At 54.2% G+C, this 24,359-nt stretch overlaps 1 protein-coding gene across 2 annotated transcripts in view; it reads right to left on the bottom strand.

Moving 5' to 3' along the window:
• Positions 1-23,094, bottom strand: part of KIAA1671 (KIAA1671 ortholog) — a 132,692-nt gene extending 109,598 nt beyond the window's left edge. The window contains exons 1-5 of one of the 2 annotated variants that reach the window (XM_052655154.1): positions 22,967-23,094; positions 19,577-21,184; positions 17,567-17,654; positions 12,248-14,992; positions 3,154-3,288 (exon numbers count right to left, since the gene is read on the bottom strand). In XM_052655154.1, the coding sequence (XP_052511114.1) occupies positions 3,154-3,288; positions 12,248-14,992; positions 17,567-17,654; positions 19,577-21,129 (4,521 nt within the window). In that variant the 5' untranslated portion in view covers positions 21,130-21,184; positions 22,967-23,094. The remainder of the gene's footprint in view (positions 1-3,153; positions 3,289-12,247; positions 14,993-17,566; positions 17,655-19,576; positions 21,185-22,966) is intronic. The other variant, XM_052655155.1, reaches the window with a different exon arrangement.
• Between the last annotated feature and the right edge of the window lie 1,265 nt (positions 23,095-24,359).

The following is a 24,359-nucleotide window of genomic DNA, read 5'->3' as shown; positions in this document are numbered from 1 at the left end:
AGGCAGTTCCTTCACCACCAGGCGCTGTGCTAAGCACTTTATAAACCTCGTTTCAGCCCCATCCTTCTACCACACGATGCCATAGAGTACTGAGAGGGTCAGCAGCTGACTAGGAGCCTGGACTCCAGACTTGGACCTTGCCAGAGGCACTTACTGGCTCTGAGCCTCAGTTTTCCCACCTGCAAAACGGGGATAAACTAGGGTCCATGCCCCACAGTAAGCACCATGGTGGGTATTGTCATTTCTGTGATTCACCACTTTACAGAGGAGGAAAAGAGAGGTTTGGAATGGTAAATTCTCTGAAACAGCCGGCTGGGACCAGTCTGACCTCATGCTCAGGGTCTGATGAGTCAGGGGTGGGCAGGGCTCTGTAGATCAGCAGGGCATCAGCCCTGGTGTGTCCCAGGCACCCTTTGGACAGTGGCCAAACCTGTACAGGACAAATGTCACATTCTCAGCCCAGGGGCTTGGTCGGGTGTCTTGTTTCCTTGTGAGCGAATGTCCCCAGCACTGCAGGCTCAAGAGCTGAGAGGGGCTGGCAGGCTGGCTGGGCCACAAGCACAGTGCCGAAGCAGAAAGGGTCTGGGGCCAAGGCTGCAGGTGAAATAGGCCCAGTGTCCATTCCAGCGTCCCCTGCTTTCCGACTGTGTGGCCAGAGGCAAGTGGCTTAACCTCTGAGCCTCAGTTTCCTCCTCTGCAAAATGGGATTCATATTCCCTAACAAGAAGGGGGGACTGGGGATTGACAAGGCTTGGGGCACAGGCTCAAAAAAGGGAGATGGACCTGAATCTCAATTGGAAACCAACAGAACAAAGTCATCGATCAAGAGTGACGGAAGTAACAGTAGACGGCGTTTATCCACTAGTGAGAGGCTCTCCAAATACCCCATGGGGTGCAAAACACAGGTCTGACCATCTCTGACCTCCAGAGTGGCAGGGCGGCCATCCGACCAAGCGGGGCTCAGGGACCCCAGGCATCACCTGCAGGGTCGCCCTGGGCCCCCCTCTGGGGGCCTCAACTTCCCTGTTCATAACGAGAGAGTTGGCCCAGGTGAGGAAGAGAGGGAGGAGGGGAGGAGAGTGAGGAGGAGGAGGAGGAAGGGCAACGGCAGTGGAGGAGGAGAAGGAACAGCCATCCCTGCGCCAAGGCGTGAAGTGGGAGTTTACTCTTCTGAGCGCGTACCGACTTCACTTCCTGCCCACAAAACTACTCTTGAGGCCACTTAGGACCATCCTCATTTTACAGAAGCAAAAACAGGCTCATTGGGGTCCATCAAGTCACCTGCCCAAGGTCACAGAGTGCCAAAGCCAGAACTTGAACCCACTTCTTCCAGCCTCCAGAGCCCCAGCACCCCAGCGCTAAAGTCCCCATAGTCAGGATTTGAGAGGCATAAGAAAGCGAGAGCACCACCACTGCCCTCCTGGTGATCACTCCCCAGAACTGTAGGCGTCAGTCCCAAAAGCCGGGAACCTAGGTCCGAGGCCCCAGCTCTGTCTGGTTCAGGTTCAGTACCCAGACCCAGACGCCTCCAGGGGAGAGGTGATCAAACAGACTGCAGTGGGGCAGAGGCCTCTGGGGCCAGAGGGAGGGAGCCAAGGCGAGCCACCCAAGGACTCCACGGAGAAGGAAGAAGGGCCAGCAAGCAGAGACTGGGACGGGTATGCTGGTCCCTCCATAACCTTGGCCTTCTCTCTCTCTCTCTCACACACATACACAAACACACACACACAATCAGATAAGTTGAGTCAGTGCCTGAGAGAGCGTGGAGACAAAGGTGAAAAAGGAATCAGCAGCAGAGATCTGGATGCTTGTGAATCTTCGGGGGCTTCTCAGCCAAGGTCTGAGTCCCTTCACGGGCAAAGTCACGCCCAGCCTCACTGTCAGCTCTTGGCAAGAATTCTGCCAGGGGCAGCACCTTCACCCCATTTTACAGAGGAGGAGACAGAGGTTCAGACAAGTGAAGTTTGTTGCCGGTGGTCACAGAGCTAGAAGGAACGGACCTCAGCTGTCAATACTGCCGCATCCCACGTCTCTGAGACGTGAGACCAGGCACAGATGACCACTGAAATGCGCGGAGTCCTGCAACTCAGAATGACCTTGGGCGTGGAACCGGTGTTGCTCATTTAAAAAGGCTTATCTCAGATGTCCCCAGGCAGGGCCCAGGGCCTGGGAGGGACTTTAGGAGGAAGTGCAGAGCTCAGCACATCTCCAAGGATCATGGAACAAAAGTGAAAACAAACAAACAAACAAAAAACAGAAAAGAAAATCACGGAAAATCAGAAGTGGTGAAGTCCTGGAGCACAGTTGGGGACACTGAGGCTTGGGCAGACGGGGGCTCCCCTGGGGTCCTGCTGCCTCACTTACCCGCCTCCTTTCACAAGTGAGGAATCAGGCTGAGAGGGAGGAAGTGCTGGCTAAGGACAGAGCTCACTGACAGCCAAAAGGATACACAAAAGCAATAATCATAATAATGGTAACATAACAGTTAGTAAAGTGTTTACTGTGTAACTAGGAGCAAGCCAAACACTTCTCGAGTTATCTGAGTCCCACATCAGCCCATAAAGTAGATGCTGTTATTATACCCATTTTATAGATGAGGAAACTGAGGTCAGACCCCTAGCTCCACGCAGAGCCAGGGTGTGAATGAATCCAGGCAATCCAGCTGCTGAACCAGCCCGATGCTGCTGTCCTCCCCTTGTTACCACACCATCGGTTACTATCTGAATTATGACGCGCTGGGCCCCACACAATCTCACTCCATCCTCCCAACAGCGTAAAACAGACAGGAATCACAGTCCCGTTTTCCTGGTGAACAAACTGAGGTGCAGAAGAATTAAATGAGTTGTTCAAAGAAGCAGAGATGGTGCCAGGATGTGAACCCAGGGCTCTCAAGACTCCAGGGCCTGTTCTAACCTCACGGTGCCAGATACCAGGGGCTGCCCCTCCAGAGAGGGCCACAAACCCACCAGAGGGGAAGCTTCCCCAGCAGAGCCGCCAAACACCGTCTCACGTCACGACACGAGCCACGGCCCAGCCAGGCCGCAGCAGGCTCCCGGACGATCACCGGGAGCCCACCCTCACCCTCCTCAGGCCCTGGGACCAGCCTGGGACGTCCCCAGCACCATCCGCTCCAGCCACACCAGCATCACTCACCACGAAGGGCCCGGTCCTCCTGTCCTTGCAGAAGCTGTGGCTTCTTCGAGGGCCCGCGGTTGTGGGGCTCACCTGCCGGAGCAGAGGCTCATTGTCCGGGAGGGCACGCTCCCTGCCCAGGTCCCTTGGTGACCCCTGAGACGTGGGAGACACAAGAAGAGATTTGACTGGGGCTTCCCCTTTGGCAGGAAGAATATGTCATGAGAGGGGCCATGCTGCACCTCAAAGGCCAAAGGGCAAGGGTGCCCGATGCCCACCTCTGCTCACCCCTGCCCACATCCATGGTGGGTGGTCCACCTCAAATGATGCGGGGGGGCGGGGGGGGGGGGGCGGTCACATATAGGATCAGCGGGTCTAGGTTCAGCCCAGCCTCAGCCACTTCATAACCGTATGACCTCGGGTGAGTGCCTTGACCCCTCTGAGACTTGACCATGTGGGGAAAGATCCATAACACTAGTCCTCAGCTTCTGGGTTAAGGGCTGAACCAACAGAGGACCAGCAGGCAGAAAGGGTGTGAACTCGGAGCTGCCAGCAGGGGGCAGGCGTGCATGAGGCCTGGGAGCCTCCCCAGCCCCTGCCATCCCCCGACCCGGCGTGCGATGGGCCCTCTGTGAATGTCAGCCACTGGTAACTTCTGGTTGGCCTCATTACAGACATCTTTCCATGTACGCGAACGCATGTGCACATGCGCGCAGATACAGAGAGAACCAGTACATGAATACGATGGAGTAGGTGCGCTGGAGTGAATCTTGTTATTTTTATATACAGGGGGATATAGTCACAAGCCAGTAAACATGGGACTCTGGAGGGTGCATTTTACGGGCCTCACACTGTCCCTGCACCGACAAGAAAAGAAAGGCCCAGAGAGGGGAGAGTGAAAAGAAAGTGAAGTCGCTCTGTCGTGTCCGACTCTTTGCGACCCCATGGACTGTAGCCTACCAGGCTCCTCCGTCCATGACATTTTCCAGGCAAGGGTACTGGGGTGGGTTGCCATTTCCTTCTCTAGGGGATCTTTCCGACTCAGGGGAGGCATCTGCTTAAGAACACACAGCATGAGTGAAGGGCAAGGCTGACCCCTTGCCTCACAGCCTCTTCTGTGACGTCTTATGAGACCCTCCGGTTTTCCTCCAACCTCAAGGGCTGTTCCTTCCCCGCCTCCGTGCATCTCAGAGGGACGTGTCAAGACGTGACCCAGGCCAGCCACACGGGCCACTCACCCACTTCTCGTCACGCCCCATGGCTTCAATAAATCCCATCTGGCCTCTGTATCTCCATGCTGGGACTCCGGACTTGCGGGTCCCACTGCCCGCTGACCATGTCTACTCACTGCCCACGCTGGTCTGAGACCTCATGTGCCCAAAACAGGCCCCTAGATTCCCCGCCTCCAATCGCGTGTCTTCGCTTTTCCGGTCACCGGCTGGGCAGGCCAAGATCCTCGGGCCGTCCTCTATCTCCCCTCTCTCTATATCTGGTCGACTCTGCCTTCAAAACATGCTGCCAACCCCACATCACATACCATCAAAGTCAACTCAAAATAGATCAAAGACCCAAATGTCAGAGCCAGAAGGAGGAAACTCTTAGAAGAAAATACACACTTGTATCTTCTTCACCTTCGTGGATTAAGCAAGGGTTTCTTAGATAGAACACCAGAAGCTCAAGCACCAAAAGCAAAGTAAATTGGACTACATCAAAATGAATAGCCCTTTGGTGCTTCAAAGGGCACTGTTAGGAAAGTGAAAAAAAAAATGAAATAAAGTGAAAAGACAACCCACAAAATGGGAGAACATTCCTGCAAACCGTTATGTCTGATAAGGCATCTGTATCCTGAAAGTACAAAGAATAATTACAACTCAATAATAAAATGACAAATGATCTTAAAAAGAGACAAAGGGTCTGAATGGACATGACTCCGACAAGGTACACAAATGGCCAGTAAGTACGTTAAAGGATGCTCCAACAGGAAATGCAAATCAAAACCAGTGATCACAGTGCAATATATACAAATACTGAATCACCATATTGTACACCTGAAGCTACTGTAACGTTACATGTCAATTATATCTCAATTAAAAAAAAAAACCCACCGTGAGATACCACTTCATACCCACTAAGATGGCTAGAATCAAAAAGATGGATGATAACAAACGTCAGTTGGGATGGAGAAAAATTAGAACCCTCACACACAGCTGGTGTGATTGTAAAACGGTGCGGCTGCTTTGGAAAACAGTCTGGCAGCCCCTCAAAGGAAAAAACTGGAGGTATTACCATGTGACCCAGCAATGCCTCTCCCAGGGAGACAGCCAAAGATATGAAAGCATATGTCCACACAAAAACTCGTACAGAAACGTTCATGGCAGCTTTCTCCATGATAGTCAAAGAGTTGGGACGACCCAGATAGGCCTAATGCTGATAAATGGATAGATAAAATGGGGTGCATCTATACTGCAGAATATTATTCAGCCATGAAAAGGAAGTACCGATATACGCTACAAAACGGACAGCCCTTGAAAACTCTAAGCCAGGTGCAAGAGGTGAGTAATAAATGACCACTCCGTGTGATTTGTCCAGAACAGGCGAATCTATAGACGGAAGGTAGGAGAATGGCTAATTGGGACTGGAGAGTGTTGGTTAGGAGAGCAGGCGGCAACTGGTCAGTGCGTACAGGGCTTTCTAAGAGGTGATGAAGACACTTAAACTGAATGTGATGATGGTTGCAGAGCTCTGGGAATATACTAGGAGCCATTAAATTAACTGTACACCTTAAGTGGGTGAACAGGGACCTCCCTGGTGGTCCAGTGGCTCAGACTCTGAGCTCCTAAAGCAGGGTGCCTAGGCTTGATGCCTGGTGAGGGAACGAGATCCCACATGCCCAAACGAAGATCCAGCACAGTCAAATAAGCAAACAATACATGTTAAATAAATAAGAGTTCTTGCATGGGCCATGAAAATTCTGTATCAGTTTCAAATCCTGAAAGATGATGCTGTGAAAGTGCTGCACTCAATATGCCAGCAAATTTGGAAAACTCAGCAGGGGCCACAGGACTGGAAAAGGTCAGTTTTCATTCCAATCCCAAAGAAAGGCAATGCCAAAGAATGCTCAAACTACCGCACAATTGCACTCATCTCACATGCTAGTAAAGTAATGCTCAAAGTTCTCCAAGCCAGGCTTCAGCAATACGTGAACCGTGAACTCCCTGATGTTCAAGCTGGTTTTAGAAAAGGCAGAGGAACCAGCGATCAAATTGCCAACATCCGCTGGATCATGGAAAAAGCAAGAGAGTTCCAGAAAAACATCTATTTCTGCTTTATTGACTATGCCAAAGCCTTTGACTGTGTGGATCACAATTATCTGTGGAAAATTCTGAAAGAGATGGGAATACCAGACCACCTGACCGACCTCTTGAGAAATCTGTATGCAGGTCAGGAAGCAACAGTTAGAACTGGACATGGAGCAACAGACTGGTTCCAAATAGGAAAAGGAGTAACTAAGGCTGTATATTGTCACCCTGCTTATTTAACTTCTATGCAGAGTACATCATGAGAAACGCTGGGCTGGAAGAAGCACCAGCTGGAATCAAGATTGCCGGGAGAAATATCAATAACCTCAGATATGCAGATGACACCACCCTTATGGCAGAAAGTGAAGAGGAGCTAAAAAGCCTCTTGATGAAAGTGAGAGAGGAGAGTGAAAAAGTTGGCTTAGAGCTCAACATTCAGAAAACGAAGATCACGGCATCAGGTCCCATCACTTCATGGGAAATAGATGGGGAAACAGTGGAAACAGTGTCAGACTGTATTTTTGGGGGCTCCAAAATCACTGCAGATGGTGAATACAGCCATGAAATTAAAAGACACTTACTCCTTGGAAGAAAAGTTATGACCAACCTAGATAGTATATTCAAAAGCAGAGACATTACTTTGCCGACTAAGGTCTGTCTAGTCAAGGCTATGGTTTATCCTGTGGTCATGTATGGATGTGAGAGTTGGACTGTGAAGAAGGCTGAGCGCCGAAGAATTGATGCTTTTGAACTGTGGTGTTGGAGAAGACTCTTGAGAGTCCCTTGGACTGCAAGGAGATCCAACCAGTCCATTCTGAAGGAGATCAACCCTGGGATTTCTTTGGAAGGAATGATGCTAAAGCTGAAGCTCCAGTACTTTGGCCACCTCATGTGAAGAGCTGACTCATTGGAAAAGACTCTGATGCTGGGAGGGATTCAGGGCAGGAGGAGAAGGGGACGACCGAGGATGAGATGGCTGGATGGCATCACGGACTCGATGGAAGTGAGTCTGAGTGAACTCCAGGAGATGGTGATGAACAGGAAGGCCTGGCGTGCTGCGATTCATGGGGTCGCAAAGAGTCGGACACGACTGAGCGACTGAACTGAACTGAACTGAAAGCAGCTACCTTGGAGAAGGAAATAGCAACCCACTCCCGTACTCTTGCCTGGAAAATCCCATGGACGGAGGAGCCTGGTAGGCTACAGTCCATGGGGCTGCAAAGAGTCGGGCAGGACTGAGTGACTAAACTTTCACTTTCAAAGCTGCTACCCACCTTCCTTGGTGGCTCAATGATTTAAAAAAAAGAAAAATCCACCTACCAATGCAGGAGACCTGGGCTCAATCCTTGGGATGGGAAGATACCCAGGAGAAGGAAATGGCAACCCACTCCAGTATTCCTGCCTGGGAAACCCCATGGACAGAGAAGCCTGGCGGGCTACAGTTCATGGGGTTACAAAGAGTCGGACAGGGCTTAGCCACTAGACAACAATAACAGAGTTGGTACCATCACCTCAAAAAGAGCTGCTAACCCTCCACGGCCACCACCCGGTACAAGCCCTGTCACCTGTCTGAGGCCCACGGCAGCCTCCTCACGGGCCTCCCTGCCTCCACCCTCACCCCGAGAGCAGTCGGGGGGTCTCTCTGAGACACAGATGGTAGCAGCAGCGCTCAGAACCCTCTGGTGGCTCCCCTGCCCTCTGGCCCCTCCTCGCCTCTCCAGCTCAGCTCTGGCCAGCACCCCCAGGGCCCACTGGGGTGCCCCCAGCATCCACAAGACCACTCATCCCCACGCTGGGGTGTCTCCACTTGCTGCTTCCACTTCCTCACTGCAGACCCTGGCCTGCCTGGGGCTCCGCCATCACTCCCACAGCATCTGTCAGGTCACTCCCTTAGAAGAAGGGGGTGCCGGGGAGGTTACTGTGTCTCCCCGGGACTTACCACTCTCTGAGTGATCCCAACCCCTCAGTCGGCTTGCCTGTCTGGACGGGCGCTGTCCACTGGAAAGTTCTGTGACTGCGATGACGTTCTCCATCTGGGCTGCCCAGGGCAACGGCCGTTTCTCAGTGTGACTGAGAAACTGCATCTGGGTCTTAGTGTTAACTGACTTACACTGAAAGAATCCCGCGCGGCTAGTGGCTGTCGACGGATGGCACAGGCTGAATCGGTGGACCGAGTCCTCCTGGCATCCCTGGGGCCCAGATACGACTGAGGCAACTCAGCACGCACGTACCTGAAACTATTCTTTCTTGAAATGAAAATAAACCATCTAATGAAAGGAGATACTGTAACTGGGCCTGGGACAAAGTTGTGATAAACGTTAAGTGAAAAAAAGAAAGAAAGAGGGATCGAGGGAAAGAAAGGAAAGGAAGAATCACCTTAATCGCAATCACACCCCATGGTGGGGGCCCATGAGCAGAACTGGCTGTCAATCAAGAAATCCTCATCCCAGGAAGCAAACATGTGCCTCAAGATGCTCGGTGGGGGCCTAGAACTCAAACCAACCCAAATGTACATCTGCAAGAGCCTTGATAAAAAAAAGCTTGGGCTCAGTCACATAACAAACTGCTTTGCAGCCATTAAAAATAATACGGTGGTGATGGACGCACTATTTCTCACTGTTGAATTTTTAAAAGCACACTACCTGAGTATATATGAAAAAACACTAACTCGAAAAGATACCTGCACCCCAATATTTCTAGCAGCACCATTTATAGCTGCCAAGGTATGGAAGCAACCTAAGTGCCCATCAACAGATGGATGGGTAAAGACAACGTGGCACATATATGATGTCACTTATACGTGGAATCTAAGAAATACAACAAATTAGTGAATATAACCCCAAAGAGGGAAACTCACAGATACAGAGAAAACTGGTGGCTGCCAGTGGGGTGGCAGGGGGGAGCAGGCACCACGAGGGTAGGCGAAGGGGAGGCACAAGCTGTTGGGCACAGGACAGACTCAACTGGGTATCAGACAACATGGGGAACACAGCCAATATTTTGTTATAACTGCAAGCCGACAGCAATCTTTAAAAAATTGTACAAAGCATTTAAAAGAAAATTTTTAATGCGCAGGGAAAGAACAAAGCACGTTGTTGGATTTTCTGTAGAATGCTGCCCTGTTTCCATACGACAGGGTGCACTGACCGATCTGCGCTGGGACCAGGGTCCCTCAGCCTGGAAACTACATTGTACACTCGGGGCGGCAGGATTCTCTGAGCTGGGAGCCGTCCTGTGCATTGTAGGAGGTGGTGGAGCTTCCCTGGTATCTACCCACTGAGATGCCCAGAGCAAACTCTCCTCTGGTTGTGACAACAAAAAATGCCTGAAACTTTGCCAAACATGCCCTGGGAGCCAAGCTGTCCAAACGGCTGGGAACCACCAACAGGGCTGGAGGGGTGGGTCCCAGAGCACCAAACTCCTCATTTGGGGGAGCTTTCCATCCCAAACCTTATGTTTCCATGATGTTTAAAATCTTGCCCAAGCATTCACTATCCTTGCAAAAAGAAAAATACAATTACAAAATCAATACATAATATTGATTTATAAGCCACTCTGGAGCAGCGGAAAGTCTCCAAGGAGATCAAGAACCCTAACTGTGTCTGCATCTGGGGGAGCGGGAAAGGAAAGGGGGTTCGAGGGGGACACGCTTTTACACACATTATACGCTGGTGTGCTTGTGTGTGCTGTCGTGTCCGACTCTTTGCGAACCCAGGGGCTGTAGTCCGCCAGGCTCCTCTCTGCCTGTCTATGGAATTTCCCAGGCAAGAACACCGGAGTAGGTTGACATTTCCTACTCCAAGGGCCCCCTACATTGCAGGCAGATTCTCTACCACTGAGCCACCTGGGTTTGAATCTTCAACAGCCAACATTTTGCTCTTCGGTATTGCCCTTATTTATGTTTTAAATATCAAGAACCCAAGATCCTCGGGCAGGAGAGAAGAGAAACGGGGAGCCACTCCAAGGCTTCCCAGTCCCCGTGGTGAGAAAACGGATCCCCTGACAACAAGCGCTCCTGGGGCCCCAGCACCCCGGGCGGGCGTCCAAGGCTGGGCTGGGGGCCCCTCCGCGAGGCCCCTGAGCCGAGGCTGGCACACAGATGAAGTGTCGCGTTTCCACGGCCTCTTCCCTTTTGCGGGCTCCCCCAACAGCCTGGAGGGGGCAGGGAGGTGAAACCCTCAGTGCGTCTGCGGGGCCCATGGCCCACCCACCCAGGCTGGGTGCTTTATCTCCTCCCCACCTAGCTGTGGTGCCGTAAGGAAGGAGTCCCCGTTGACCCCTAACTCCAGAGGGGGAAACTGAGGCTGCGGGAAGCCAGCGCCTGCTCTATACACAGCGGAGCCCATGAGTGGCAGAGCAGAGATCCCCACACAAGCCCGGATGTGGTCCCTGGAAGAGGCGTGGGACCAAAGCCACTCCGAACCTCAGGTGAATTCTCCTATCACTTAATTTCCACAACCTCCCTTTTCTAGGTTGGAATGGGGGGGTGACCTGGAGGGGCCCTACGTCAGTTTCCACACTGGCCGCAGAGCAGACTGTTTTTTTTCTCACCTCTGGATCTTTGCCCACACTGTGCTCCTACCAAGGATGCTCTCACCTCCCATGTCTGTCCGACCTCTGCACAGAGATCGAAAGCTTCCCGAGGGCAGACTCCATGCCTCAGATTTCTTCCCCACCTCCGTGATCCCAAGGGCTCAGGTATCAGGTCAGACCTGGCTGCAAACACCAGCTGTGCTGCTCTGGTGCTGTGTGACCTGGGATAAGTTACTGAACCCCTCTGAGCCTGTGTTTGTTTTTCCTCTTCTGAACAAGATGATCGCACCTGCAGCAGATGCTATGGGCGCCCTGCCCGACACTCTGCCCGACACTCAAATACGTGCCAACATCACGTGAGGATTTTCCTCTCCACCACTGGGCGTGGCACCAGGAATCTGAATGTTAACAGCCCCAGACGCAGCCTCAGGCGAGGACAGAGGGAAATGAAGGACCAAATGCCCCAGGTCCCCTGACCCCCGGACAGGATTGCTCAGAGGCAACCTGTGCGGTCCCCACAGGTCTCCAGCAAGAACGAGCCTCAGGTGCCCACAGCTTTGTCACCTGCCTTCCCTTCCCTGCCTCACTTCTCGCCCCCCCGATCGTCCCCCGGCCCAGTTCCTCTGGGATCACCTCCTGAAACACCCCGCAGGCGGCTGCTTCTGGAGAAACCCAAACCACGACAATCCCTCTTTCGTGGACTGTCCCGAGGCTCACGTAAGATCGTTCACTCAACAACTTCTCCGTGAATGATCACGAAATGTCAGGTGTGGTACTGGAGTCTGGGGATACAATGATGGACCTGGTGCGGCATACTGGAAAACAGCAGGCGCTCAATAAAGGATACCTAGTGTCATCATTCTAGGCCAGGGATTTCAAACTTATAAGCCCATGGGCTGTGCACAGAGCTGGCAGACAAGTTTTGTTTGAACAAAACAGCATTTCTTTTTTTTAATACGTTGTCCCCATTTCGTGATGGGCAAGGGGACTACTGGCCAAAATGTGGATCTTTCAAATTCTCTTGATAAATCAGATCTGCCATCTCAGGACCGACCCCTCTCCCCGCTTGTTGAGAACCAGCTGGGACTGTGCAAAGTTTGCCCCCTTCAGAGACGGCTTGAGTGCTCCATTTGCCACAAGCCCTACCACTCCTTAGCGCCTCACGCCCCGCCTGACTCCACTCATCCCCAGGCCCACCAGGCCCACGCAGGTCCTGAGTCTGAGGCCTCTGGCCTGCATGTTTCACCCGCGTTTGAGAAAACTGCAACAGCCTTCGTACTCACCTTTTGACTGTCTCGATTCCCCGACTCCTGCCGACAGAGCCCCACCTTGGTGTCTCTAGCCTCCGCACTCTCCCTGGGGAGACCGGGCCTTCCTTGGGGCTGCTCCTGCCTCCTCTCTCTGGCTTCCTGCATGATGGACAGACCCTCTCGGATTTTGAGAGGCGGGCCTTTCTCCGAATAGGCCCTCTTGACATCCAGCGGTGCCCTTCCCAAGTCGCGCAGGTGGTCAGCCCACGGGGCCACACCGTTCTCCTCGCCCCTCCCCGGGGGTTTCCTCGGGGTTCCTCTCCTCTGGTCGGCGGGGGACGACCTGGGCTGCATGCTGGCCCCGGCGCCTGGATCCGCCCAGGCAGTGGCGGGCTTTGACTCGGCCGCGGGATGCTGGCACTTCGCGCTGTGATGTTTACTAACAAAGGTCTTCTTCTCATCCTCAGGGATCCCCGGGCCTTTCTTCCGGGGGCCAGCGGCAGGACCCAAAGAGGCCCCTGGATTCTTTTCAGGAGGAGCCGAGTGGGGCGGGCCCCAGAGGGGAGAGCTGACCTTGTGCGTGGCTGCCCCCGGCGTCTCTGCCAGGTACTTGCCGGAGCCAGGAGTGGAACTAGGGTTGGTTTCGGCAAAACTGGCCTGTCTCTGGGGAGCCTCGGCTTCGGGGCGCTCCTTTAGGCTCCTCCGTCTCTGATCCGCCTCACCCTGCAGCCCGGGCCTCTCGGGGTCCAAGCCCCTGAGCTCTGCGGGCGGACCCGCCATCCACTCCTGAGCCTCCCGCGGGCTTCCGGCCGGCGGCCTCTGATACTCCGCCATCAGTGCATCGATATCGAGGACGCTGGACCTGTAGCCCGCCTTGGCTTTACCTGGGAACGTCTCACTGACCGCTTCCGTCTTCCTTCGGACCAGGAGCTCGCTGGCTTTCGCGGGACTTCTGAAAGCCGGGGGTGTTTGGGCAGCGCCGCCAGGGGGCGTCTTGTTCCCGCTGTCCCTCCAGCCGTTCTGAAAAGCACCGCCGCCTTCCTTGCCCCGACGAACCCACACCGCATCGGCGTCGGAGATCCTCTCACCCGGGGAACCCAGAATCCTGTCCCCGAGAGACGCCGGATGCTCTGTCGGCTTTGGAAAGCTTGCGTGCTCGCGTTCTCTGCCCGGGGCCCGGTTTTTACCGCCCACGGTCTCCAGCAGCTCTTCACGGTTCAGAGAAACCGAGGTAGGGGTATAAAAAAGAGGGGATAGGGGTGGGGCTGCTTTTCTAGAAGGTTCTGTCCAGTTTTCAGGCCCCGGCCTAACCATGCTCTTGGCTTTCTGAGTGTCAGGGAGCTGATAGGTCACAGCAAAAAAAGTCGCCTTGGGTTCCACAGGCGACCCCTGCTTTGCTGCGGGAAGAACCCGGTCCAGTGACATATCTGGGCTCCCCTGCCGGGTCCCCTCCCGACCTGGGAGTAGCTGGGAGTTTCCTAAGGCACCCGGGCCCGTGGGGCTCAGGTGGTCCGCTCTCGCCTCCGCCCTGGACGAATGCTCTGGGGGCAGAAAGCTGAACTCATCGAACTTCACGTCATGGGGCAGGGTCCGCCGCCTCCATCTGTCCAGCCTCTGGTCGCCAGGGCTCGCCCTCCGCCTCCTGGCTTCGGGCTCTTGGCTGCCAGCCATGGCCAGGGGCACCGTCTGCCCCGGCACGTCCGCCTGAAGCTGCACTCGAGAGTCATCGGCTTCATCCTTGGCCCTGGGAAGAGGCTCTGGAGGCGCCCCCCGGGGCAGAGCCCTCTCCCCCGGCTGGATTCCGGCCCCTTCGGTCCCCCGGTGCTGGGCCTCCAGGGTAGTCCTCGAGGAGGTGGTCTCGGGGCGAGGCTCTGAGGCTCTCCCTTCGCTGAGCCCCACGCCAGCTTTGTGCCAGCTCACGGCCACCCCGCCTGTCCATCTGGGTGACGGGCAGCTGCCTCCATGCGTGTCCTTAGGCTCTCGGTGGAACTCGGGCTTTGGCCCGCTGACCTCATGGGTCCCTCGGGCTTCCCAGATCAAACTGGCCCTTTGGACAGACCCCACCTGGCCCTCCGGCCTGCACTTGGGGTCGGCAGGAGTCACGGCATGGGTGACCTCCTGGGACGGCGGGGGCCGAGAGCGGCCGCTGCGGAGCGTCAGGGCCTTCTCCTCGGGCGCCGTGGGGACGGCCTCGCTGTGCGCGCGCTCCCCGAAGGCGTGCACCACGTCGTACCTGGGCTCAACCCTCTCGGGCGCGGGGGCGCTCTCCAGGAGCTTGAGGAAGGGGTGATGGCTGCCCTTTTCGCCCCCAGGGTGCCTTCCCAGCAGGGAGGACGTGCGATGCTGTCTGGGCTCACAGCTGGAGAAGGAGGTCCCTCCGCCTCGCTCCAGGTCAGGATCTTCCAGCCACTCTCGCTTCAGGGCTGTGGTTTGCGGGAAAGAGCTTCTGGGTCCAAGGAGCCTGGATTTGGGCTCCGAGATGTCGGCCAGGTCCCTGGGGGTGGTGGCCCAGGGACTGCGTCCTGACGGGGCGGCCACGGTGTGCTTCTCCACATGATTCTCGAACACCGTGGCCCATACGGTCTGGAAGCTTCCCTCATCATCCGGGGTGCCTTCGGAAGGGCTCCGGGCCCCCACCGCGCTTTCACCCCGAGCGCCGCCGGGGACCGGGTCAGGACTGTCTTTCCGCTCAGTCTGTCTGGGTTTCTCCCGGGGCGGACCAGACTTCCAGGGACTTCTTGTGACAGATGTTCCCTCGACACCATGCCTGTCCTTCGGCTGGGAAAACAAACAACAAAAAAGAAACAATCTAATTTATTTAATTTTAAAGATTGAAAAAAAAATTTGATGTTTATTTGTAAAGGTTTGCTACAACATTATAACAAATTCAATAAAGTTTTTTTTTTAATGTGGACCATTTTTTAAGTCTTCATTGAATTTGTTACTATGCTGCTTCTGTTTTATGGTTTAGGTTATTTGGAGTATGGGATCTTAGGCCCCCCAGCCAGGGATCAAACCAGCAGCCCCTATACTGGAAGGTGAAGTCTTGCCTATTGCACTGCCAGGAAAGTACCAAAACAATCCAATATAGGTCAAAGGATTTGAAATGGAAAGGAAGAGGTGAGGTGACTGAAATGGCCGCTTTAAAAATCACAGCAGTGAGAAACCATCCAGTATCACAGACTGTGAACACAGCCAGTGAACAAAAACAGGCACTCTCGCCCCCGCTGGCGAGTGGACAGATGGGCTCTTGAGCCATTCAGTGCGTCTGCTGTGACTTTAAGATACTCATTTCCTTTCATCTGGCCAGTTTCCTCCCAGAAGCCCTGCTTTGCCCATGTGCACAAGCCCACCAGAACAGCAAAGGTCATACAGAACTGTCAGCGAAACAGAAGAGCCTAGATGCCCATCTGAAGGGCTAAATAAATTTTGATATATGCAAACAGCTGACTACCACACAGGCACTTGGACCCACAGAGAGGGGGTGGTTCCCAATGTCCTAAAATCGAAGGACACTTAAAACGCTGTTGTGTTGATGGAAGAAAAGCAGATGGAGGAACTATGATACCATTTAAAAAAACTGTAGGGCTGTGTGCATGTATATACATACATGCATGTAGATAAGCAGCGGAGAAGAGATATCAATCAATCTGACCAAAAAGAAAAAAGAGCATTGGTTCCATTTATATAAAAATCTAGAAAATGCAAGTGAATCTGTAGTGACTGAAAGCAGATCGGTAGTTGCTTTGGGGGAAGAGGGGGTTCGGTGGGGGGAATTACAAAGAAGAAACTTGCAGGCGCTGGAAATGTCCTCTGTCTTTATGGTTCGACAGATGTACACAGAAGTCAGAGTTCACCTGCTCTTACGCTTTAAATACGTCCAGTTCACTCTATGTCTGTTATACCTCAATAAAGCTGTTCAAGAAAAAACTGAGCTCAAAACAGGGCTCTGAAAGAAAAAAAAAACAGGGCTCTGTGACAACCTAGAGGGGCAGGACGGGGCGGGAGGGAGGGTCAAGAGGGAGGGGACATGTGGATATACTTAAGGCTGATTCATACTGATGGATGGCAGAAACCAACACAATCTTGTAAAGCAATTATCCTCCAATTAAAATAAGTAAATAAATAAAAGAAAAACTCGAAATTTCAGAAAGCATCAATCACACATCCATGATACCCAGCAGTTATTTTATGAGCTTTTTTTTAAAAAAATTAAACAGACTAACCGAAAATACTTTCTAAGCAATTGCTGGTGATTTTTTTCTCCTCCTAGCTGACAAATGAGGGGGTGAGGAAAGGAGCTGGGGGCATAATGGGGGGGAGTTGAGGGGGTTTCTATTGACGTTTTTGATTTTTATTTATTTATTTTTGGCTGTGCTGGGTCTTCATTGCTATGCAGGCTTTTCTCTAGTTTTGGCGAACAGGGGCTGCTCTCTGTGGTGCACGGGCTTCTCACGGGGGTGGCTTCTCTTGTCTCGGAGGATGAGCTTTAGAGCACAGACTCAATACTCGCCGTGCATGGTCTTAGTTGATCCAAGGCAGGTCGGATTTCCCCGGATCACGGATCGAATCTGTGTCTCCTGCATTGGCAGGCGGATTCTTTACCATTGAGCCACCAGTGAAACCCTCTATTAGCATTTTAAAAAATTTCATTTGGCTGCACCAGGTCTTAGTTGCAGCATGTGGGATCTAGTTCCCTGACCAGGGATCAAACTTGGGCCCTCTGCATTGGAAGCTGGGAGTCTTAGCCAGTGGACCACCAGGGAAGTCCCAACATTTCAAAATGTTCATTAATTTCTCAAAAAAGCAGACTTTCTTACACAGGAAAAGCCATATCCTCCTCCTGTCTGCACAGACAAAAATTAATGCCTGACAATTATATTTGCCAACAGTATTCAACAGCAAGGAACAGCGAATCATGGGGCATTCCTCATGGCTCAGATGGTAAAGAACCTGCCTTCAATGCAGCAGACTCAAGTTCGATCCCTGGGTTAAGAAGATCCCCTGGAGAAGGAAATGGCAACCCACTCCAGTATTCTTGCCTGGAGAATCCCATGGGCAGAGAAGCCTGGTGAGGCTGCAGTCCATAGGGTCACGAAGAGTTGGACACGACTGAGTGACTAACACACACACACACACACACACACACACACACACACGGAGCAGAGTATCACAGTCTATCATACCAGAAGGGACTTTAAAAGTCCCAATGTGAAAGGAAAAAAAAAATGTCTTATAGTCCATGAGAGGTTTCTGAGTCTTCCCTGGATCTTCAAGATTGTAAAAGCCCTTTTTCCAGTAAGTATCACTACCCACTGGGGGAAAAAAAGGACGTGCCAAGCGGCTTCTTACCTTTTCTCTTGGTTCTCTGGGGAGCTCACCGCTCAGCTCCAAACACTTTTCATATCTGACGTCGTTGCTTGAAGCTGCACTAGAAAACCTGGCACAAGAGACCCAAGTTACTTGTGTGCGGCCAGAAGCTGGGACTCCCTCCAGCCCACACCCCGTAAGTAGTTCAGGAACCCAGGGGTGAACGAGCACTGAGATCATCAGAGCAATCCTGCCCCATTTCCTCCAAGATGGGACGTGTCCTTTCCAGTTGCCAAACCTCTCGGGCGGGGAGGGAGAGAGCCTACCGTAAGCACAGCATCGCTGGGGCGGCGGCAGCCCCAGGGGAAGGGGCCTGGGTGTTCTGCTAGCTCTCCTTCCTGCCTCCCCACTGAGGGAGCTTGGCTCAGGCTCGTGACCTCACCTGAGCCTCTGTCTCCTCATCTATGAAACGGGGATAATTAATGCCTCCCTATCGTCTTTTGTAGGTCAGATAAGAGGCTACCCAAGGCCCTAATAGCTACATGAGGGTGTAGAGAGAGAAGCGAAGATGCCCCAGGAGCGATAATTAATGGCTGCAACCCCACAACAGCCAGCAGCCCCACTGCAGACCGACCGCAGGACTCGGGGGCAGGGGGCGGTCAGGGAATGCGTCGGGGAACAGGCTCGCCTCTGCCTCTCTGGGTGACCTTGGCCCAGTCTTGATCACTCTCTGGGCCTATTTCCCAGCTGTGAAGGGGAAATGAGAGAAAGGGGAGTTGGAGCTAGACTTTTCCCCATCTCTGCCAAGTTCTCTGGAGCGGAGGCTAAAAGATTAGTTCAGGGTTGGGGGCCTGCAGAGAAGAGGGAGGTGAGACAAAGCAAACATCTTGAACTTGACCCACGGGCAGCAGTCCAAGGGCTGGCTCTGGGGACGCATGAGGCTGTGCAGTTGTTTCTAAACCCAGAGCCTCGGTTTCCCTACCTGTCAGATGGGAATAACCTGAGGGACTGGGGGGCGGGGGACTCAGGGAGGGGAGGTACATGAGGTCCTGACATGGGTGCCCCTTCCTCTGTTCTCTGGTTTTATTATTTCGCCACACCATGTAGCTTGCGTGATTTTAGCTCCCTGACTAGGGACTGAACCTGGCAAAAGCGCTGAGTCCTAACCACTGAATGGCCAGGGAGCTCCCCTCTTTCTCTGTTTCCTGAATTCAGGGGTTCTCAAGCCTGGCTGCACATGAAAATTACTTTGGAGATTTTGAAAAACCAAGATGAGAAGCCCTCCCCAGATCTGCTGAATCAGAGTCTCCAGGGGTGGGGGTCAGGCATCGATATTTTTTTTCCCAGGTCATTCTAAATGCTGACAGCCAGTGGTCTCAGCTCTGGCCGAGCTGGTCGCCCTGGTTCCCAGGGCCAGGAGGGCAGTCTGCCCAGAGCTCCCGCCCCCAGGAAGCTCAATTGCTGACAAACTGTGTCGGTGGCGTGCGTGCCATTAATGAGCTGGCGACACACCCCGGTGGCATCTCCCTATCTTAGCTGAGAAGCCACTTGCGGAAAAACAAAGGAGGAAGAGATGTCAGGGGCCAGGCCTTGCTTAGAAAATTATCATTAACCAACAGGATTCATCATATCATTTGAGACTATTAATAAATACAATGTGTCGAGGGCTCCCTTGGGCTGAGTGATCTCCAGTAGTATCTGAGTCTTGGCCTTAATCCTTTAATGCAGGCCTTAACATCATTTCCCTTTACGAGATGAAGAAACCGAGGCTCAAGGTGGGGAAAGCGACCGGCTCAAGGTGGGGAAAGCGACCCGCTCAAGTCACTGGCCCTGCCGCTGGCATGCACAGTGAAGCAGTGCTCTCCTCCACACCTCAGCCTCCTGATCTGAGAAATGGGGGCTAATGCCACTTCCTCTCAGGGCTGGGGTACCAAAGTGCCCAGAACAGAGCCTGGTGCCCTGCAGTCTCCTTCCACCTCATGGGGGGTGGTCTGTGGTGAGGGGCTGGGGCTCGTGGAGCCTGGAGGAAACCCGTGGGGTGTTCCCACTTACAGTTTGGTCAAGTCTGCTGACAGTGGCCGTGTCTGGACCACCCTCCTCCTGAGCTCCGGCTTTGCTTCTGAGCTCTCAGTGGCCCAGCCTTTGATCCGCTCCTGGACGCTCACGCCCGCTTTCTCTGGCTCCAGCGGGACGGCTGGGGACTCGGGGGTGGCTGGTGGGGACTCAGACCCCGCTGCCAAGGCCGAGGCGCCCTCCTCCCCAAACAGGCCAACGCGATTCTTCACACCACCCCTGGGGGCCTGCTCTCCCCAGACCCGTGTCTCTCCCTCAGCCCCTCTGCTCCTGACCTCAGCCATGTCTTGGCCTTTTCCAGGCCTGGGCAGAGCGGACTGGGGGTCCTTGGCTGCTGTCTCTGGCTCCCCATCCAGCGTGGCTTTCTCCTCCCCGAGACCCTGGGCACCGATGAGGGTGACCCTGGCTGGGCCCCCCGCGGTTCTGAGGCTGCCCATCCCCCCCTGCTGGCACAGCAGCCTCTCCTTCCGTTGCTGGATCTTCTGGGCCACCTGCAGGAAATTGGAATCTGGGTCTTGTGGAGGTGCTTCTGCTTTGACCAGACACTCCCTGTCCACCCTGGGTTCTGGGTCTGGCCTCTCGGGTCCCCGCTGCTGGGCGGCAGGCCCTGCCGTGGCCTCCTCCGCCGCCTTCCTCGCCAAGGCCTCTCTGCTCTCGAACCGGGCCGTGAGGTCCACGGACAGAGGCCTGGGCCTCCTCACCCACGTCTTCTCGGGAGGGGTTGGGGGCAGCTTCCCTGCTCCGGCCACCCCGCCGGGGCCTGGCTTTGGAATCTGAATGGACTCGGTGAAGATGGCCGACACGGGCCTTCTCTTCGGGCGAGGCCTAGGTGGCTCCGGGGCAGCGCCTCCTGCACCCTCCACGCTGCTGGCCTTTGACAGAGGCTCCATCCGGCCGGTCTCCTCTGGGGTGGCCACCGGCCTGGAGTCCTGAGGCAGGGAGGCTGGCCGCGGGAGGCTCCCCACGGGCTTTCGGGCTGGCGGGGCAGGCTTGGCGGCCACCTCAGGCCGGGGGGCGGAAGCAGGTCCCTGAGACACGCCTGCGTTGGCCTCGAGAGCCCCCTTCCCCAAAGCAGGGTTGGCTTTGGTGCTTTCGAAGAAGATCACGGGGTTTGGCGTGGGCCGAGGGAAGGCGGCCTTGGGGTACAGAGACGCGCTTCTCGGGCGGTCCCTGCTCCCCACCTCCTGCCCTGCCAGGCCCGGCATCTTCTCGTTCAGATGCCCTGAGGCCACGTCCTGGGAGGGTCCCCCGGCGGGAGATGGCCTGGCCGGGCTGGGCCACAAGGGTGTCACGTCCGCAGCTGCAGCCTTCTCCTTGGAGAAGGGTTTGGGGGCGAGTCTTGGCAGAGGAAGCAGGCGGACCGGGCTCCTGAGGGGGCTTTTTCCTTCCAAGAGCAGGGCCGAGGGGGGCCCGGGGGCATCACCAGCTTGGCGGAAGTAGGTCCGCGTCAGGGCCTCCTCGTTGGAGAGCTCGCCTAGGCCCGGCACCCCCGTCAGGGAACTTATGGAGCCGACCTCCACCCGCGTCGCCATGGTTACGGTTGTGGATCCATGGGGAAGAAGCGCGTCAGAAATGGAGAGGCAACCACTAAAAAAAATTTATAAAGTAAATTTAAGATTCAGTCAGTGTCTGGGTTGAAACAGAGAGATTTGAGGGCGAGATGGAGATGGATGAGGAGAAAGAGACCGGAGCCCCGGGTCTGGACTAGAGCTCTCCACTGACCACCAGGCAAGCCTGGGCCAGTGGCTTCCACCTCTCAGCTCTGGGCAAGGGCAGCGGACTAAAAGTCCTAACTCTGAAGTTCGTTCCAGCTCAAAGGGTGCCCAAACGGTGCCAACATTCACTTGGACTCTCCCAACCTGCTTAATCTCAAGGCCAGCTTTCAGGGTAACAAACGATGCTCTTGGCTGTACAGATATGGAAACCAGCGGAGAGAGGCCGAGTAACTGACCTGAAGTCACTCAGAGAACAAAAGAGGCAAAGTTGGGATTCGAACCTGGGTCTGACTCCAGACGCACACTGCAGGCTCCCAGGCTAAGCCCTTGTGAGATTCCTGTCCCTGCCTCCGCAGTATTTTCCCATTTCAGAGCATGCCTACGTCAGGCTGATCCTCACCCTCTTCAGGACCAAGCACAGAGAGGGCAGGTGACCAGCGCCAGCTCACACAGACACCCAAAGCCAATGTTCCCAAGGTCACAGAGTTGGCAAGTAGCCTCAGAACTCCAGCTCCCCAGACCGTCCCTTATCTCTCCCCCTTCCCAGTCTTTCCAGCAGCCTTAAAAAAAAAAAAAGAAAAAAGTCATCCTCATTTTCCACTCCACCTGCTGTCATCATTATTATTATTATTATTTTTGCCTTTGGGTTCTTTTCAGCTGAACACCTATTTTAAGGTGACTGCCTTCAGAGTCTCAGTAAGAAGAGTATCATCAGCTAAAGATGAGAGTTACCACAAGTCAGGCCTCAGGGAAGCCAAGGGCTCCCTCTGTCTCACGAATCACATCCTCCTCCCTACAACCCTACGAGACGGGCATGTGATCATCGGCCCCTGTTTTGCAACGGCTCAGGCACAAGCCCCTTGCTCCTCCAGGCATGAGCTCTGCTCTCTCAGGACAGGAGACCTCTCTCGTCCATCCTCCAACGACCCTGAGAGGCAGGGCTTGTCCTTATCTCCCTTTGTAAGGATGGGGCCCAGAGAGGTGGTCTGACTTGCCAACCATCAACACCGCTGAAACTGGATCTCAAGTCCTGGATCCATTCAACTCTCTCCTTTTAACAGTAACGTCCTATTCCTTTCTGGTTGTAAAAAATCCCAGACGATTTGCTGTTCTTGATGCGTCCCCTACCCTAAAAACCCCACCTTCATGCCAGTGCTGTTTCCCTACAAAACTGCCCCCAGCCCGCCCCCTCGTCTAGATGGGCTAAAAGTAGAAGGTGTTTTAGTTCCACGCAAGCCTCCCGCTTCCCTTCTGGGGGCCCCACACTGCTGCCCCCAGCTCTGACTCACACAGCAGCCTGCAGGAAAGAAAGGCGGACAGATTTTTATCTTTTCTTTTCCCTACACGCTCTCGATGGTGCTAAACTGATTCCTTCTTCCCAATGCAGAGAACACCGTCTAGACGGGGTCAGAGGCAGAAGAGAGGGATGGAAACAGAAAACCAGAAAATCGAGAGAGACTTGGGAGGAATCCGTCGGCAGTGACCTGGGGCGCAGTGCGCAGGCATGCAGAGTCCTGCCCCAAACCGGGACTGCTCATCATTAGAGCCAGCTCCCGTGACCTCCGGGACACAGATGTGAGACACGGGACAAGAACAGGATATTCAGGGGACAGAGAGAAGATTCCCTGGCAGAACCCACAGGAGCCCCACTTACCCGAGCTGGAAGGTCCTGGCTGCAGACGTGTGACTGCCGGAGAAAGCGAGCAGTATCGTGTCTCATCGCGGATGAACGAGGTTGTCTGCACACACCCCTGGCAGCAGCCGGCAAGGGGTGGGGTGGGGGGGCGGGGGGCAACAGGGGTAGGCTGGTCCCAGGAGGCTGAGTTGCAGGCAGTTCTGGGGAGACACAGGGCGACAGGCTCAGTTCTGGGGTTCTGGCAAAAATATGGGCACAGACAGCGCGAAAGCTTTCGAGCTCCAATCGCATCCCGCTGGCATCTCTGCCAGCTTGTAAAACTCAACGCTCCTGTCAGCTTTTCAGTATTGTCGCCTTGTGGATACACGTGGGCATCAAGGGTGCGGAGTCCGCAGTCGGCGCTCAATAAAAACCGCCCCTGTTCCTCTGAAACGTGTTTTATTGAGCACCTACTGTGTGCAGAAGGATGAATAAGAAATATCTCCTTTGTTCAGGGAATTAAGAGTCTTATGTGAGAAACACACACACACAAGCAACTATGCTGGGCAATAAACATGGCTTATAAAGAGGGACATGGGGGGAGTGCTTCCCTGGTGATCCAGTGGTTAAGATCCTACGCTCCTAAAGAAGGGAACACAGGTTTGATCCCTGGACAGGGAACTAAGATCCCACATGCTGCAAGGTGTGGCCAAAAATAAATAAACCAAAAAATTAAAATAAGTAAAGGGGGCTTCTCAAGAGGCTCACCAGACAATGCAGGAGCTGCAAGATACATGGGATTGATCCCCGGATGGGGAAGATCCCCTGGAGGAGGAGATGGCAACCCACTCCAGTATTCTTGCCTGGAGAATCCCAAGGACAGTGGAGCCTGGCGGGCTATGGCCCATGGGGTCACAAAGAGTCAGATATGGCTGAGACACGGAGCGACTGAGCACGCAGGCAAATGAAGCAGGTCACGGGAGCACAGAAAAAGGAAGATTAACTGCCTACAGTCGGGAGTGCTGGTCCCAGGAGACTCCCCTGGCCTAGAGGAGGTAACTCACGAGCACTCGGGAGCTGGCCAGCTCGGGAGCCAGTGCCCCTTGTTGTTCTGCTCAGCAGCACTTCGAGGTCCTCACACGCCTCCTTGGGGCCTTTGCACATGCTGCGTCTGCTCTCTGAGACGCTCCTGTTGCTACACACAGAAACTGGCCCAGCCCTAAGGTCACAGTTCAGACAGCTCTGCCCGCCTCCAATACAGTACTCTTACATGTCCAGAGGCCCACAGACACACGGCAGGACTCATAAATACACAGTTATATTTCGTAGTGCAGGATCCCTCGCTTCATATCAGCAGAGGTCCCCAGAGAGCACCCCAGCAGCTAGCACAGTGGCCTGGCAGATTAGAGCACTGAACGCATCACTATTGAGT

This window comes from Budorcas taxicolor, chromosome 17 (assembly GCF_023091745.1).
Source record: "Budorcas taxicolor isolate Tak-1 chromosome 17, Takin1.1, whole genome shotgun sequence".
NCBI lineage: Eukaryota > Metazoa > Chordata > Mammalia > Artiodactyla > Bovidae > Budorcas > Budorcas taxicolor.
This window is presented reverse-complemented; position numbering and strand designations above follow the sequence as displayed.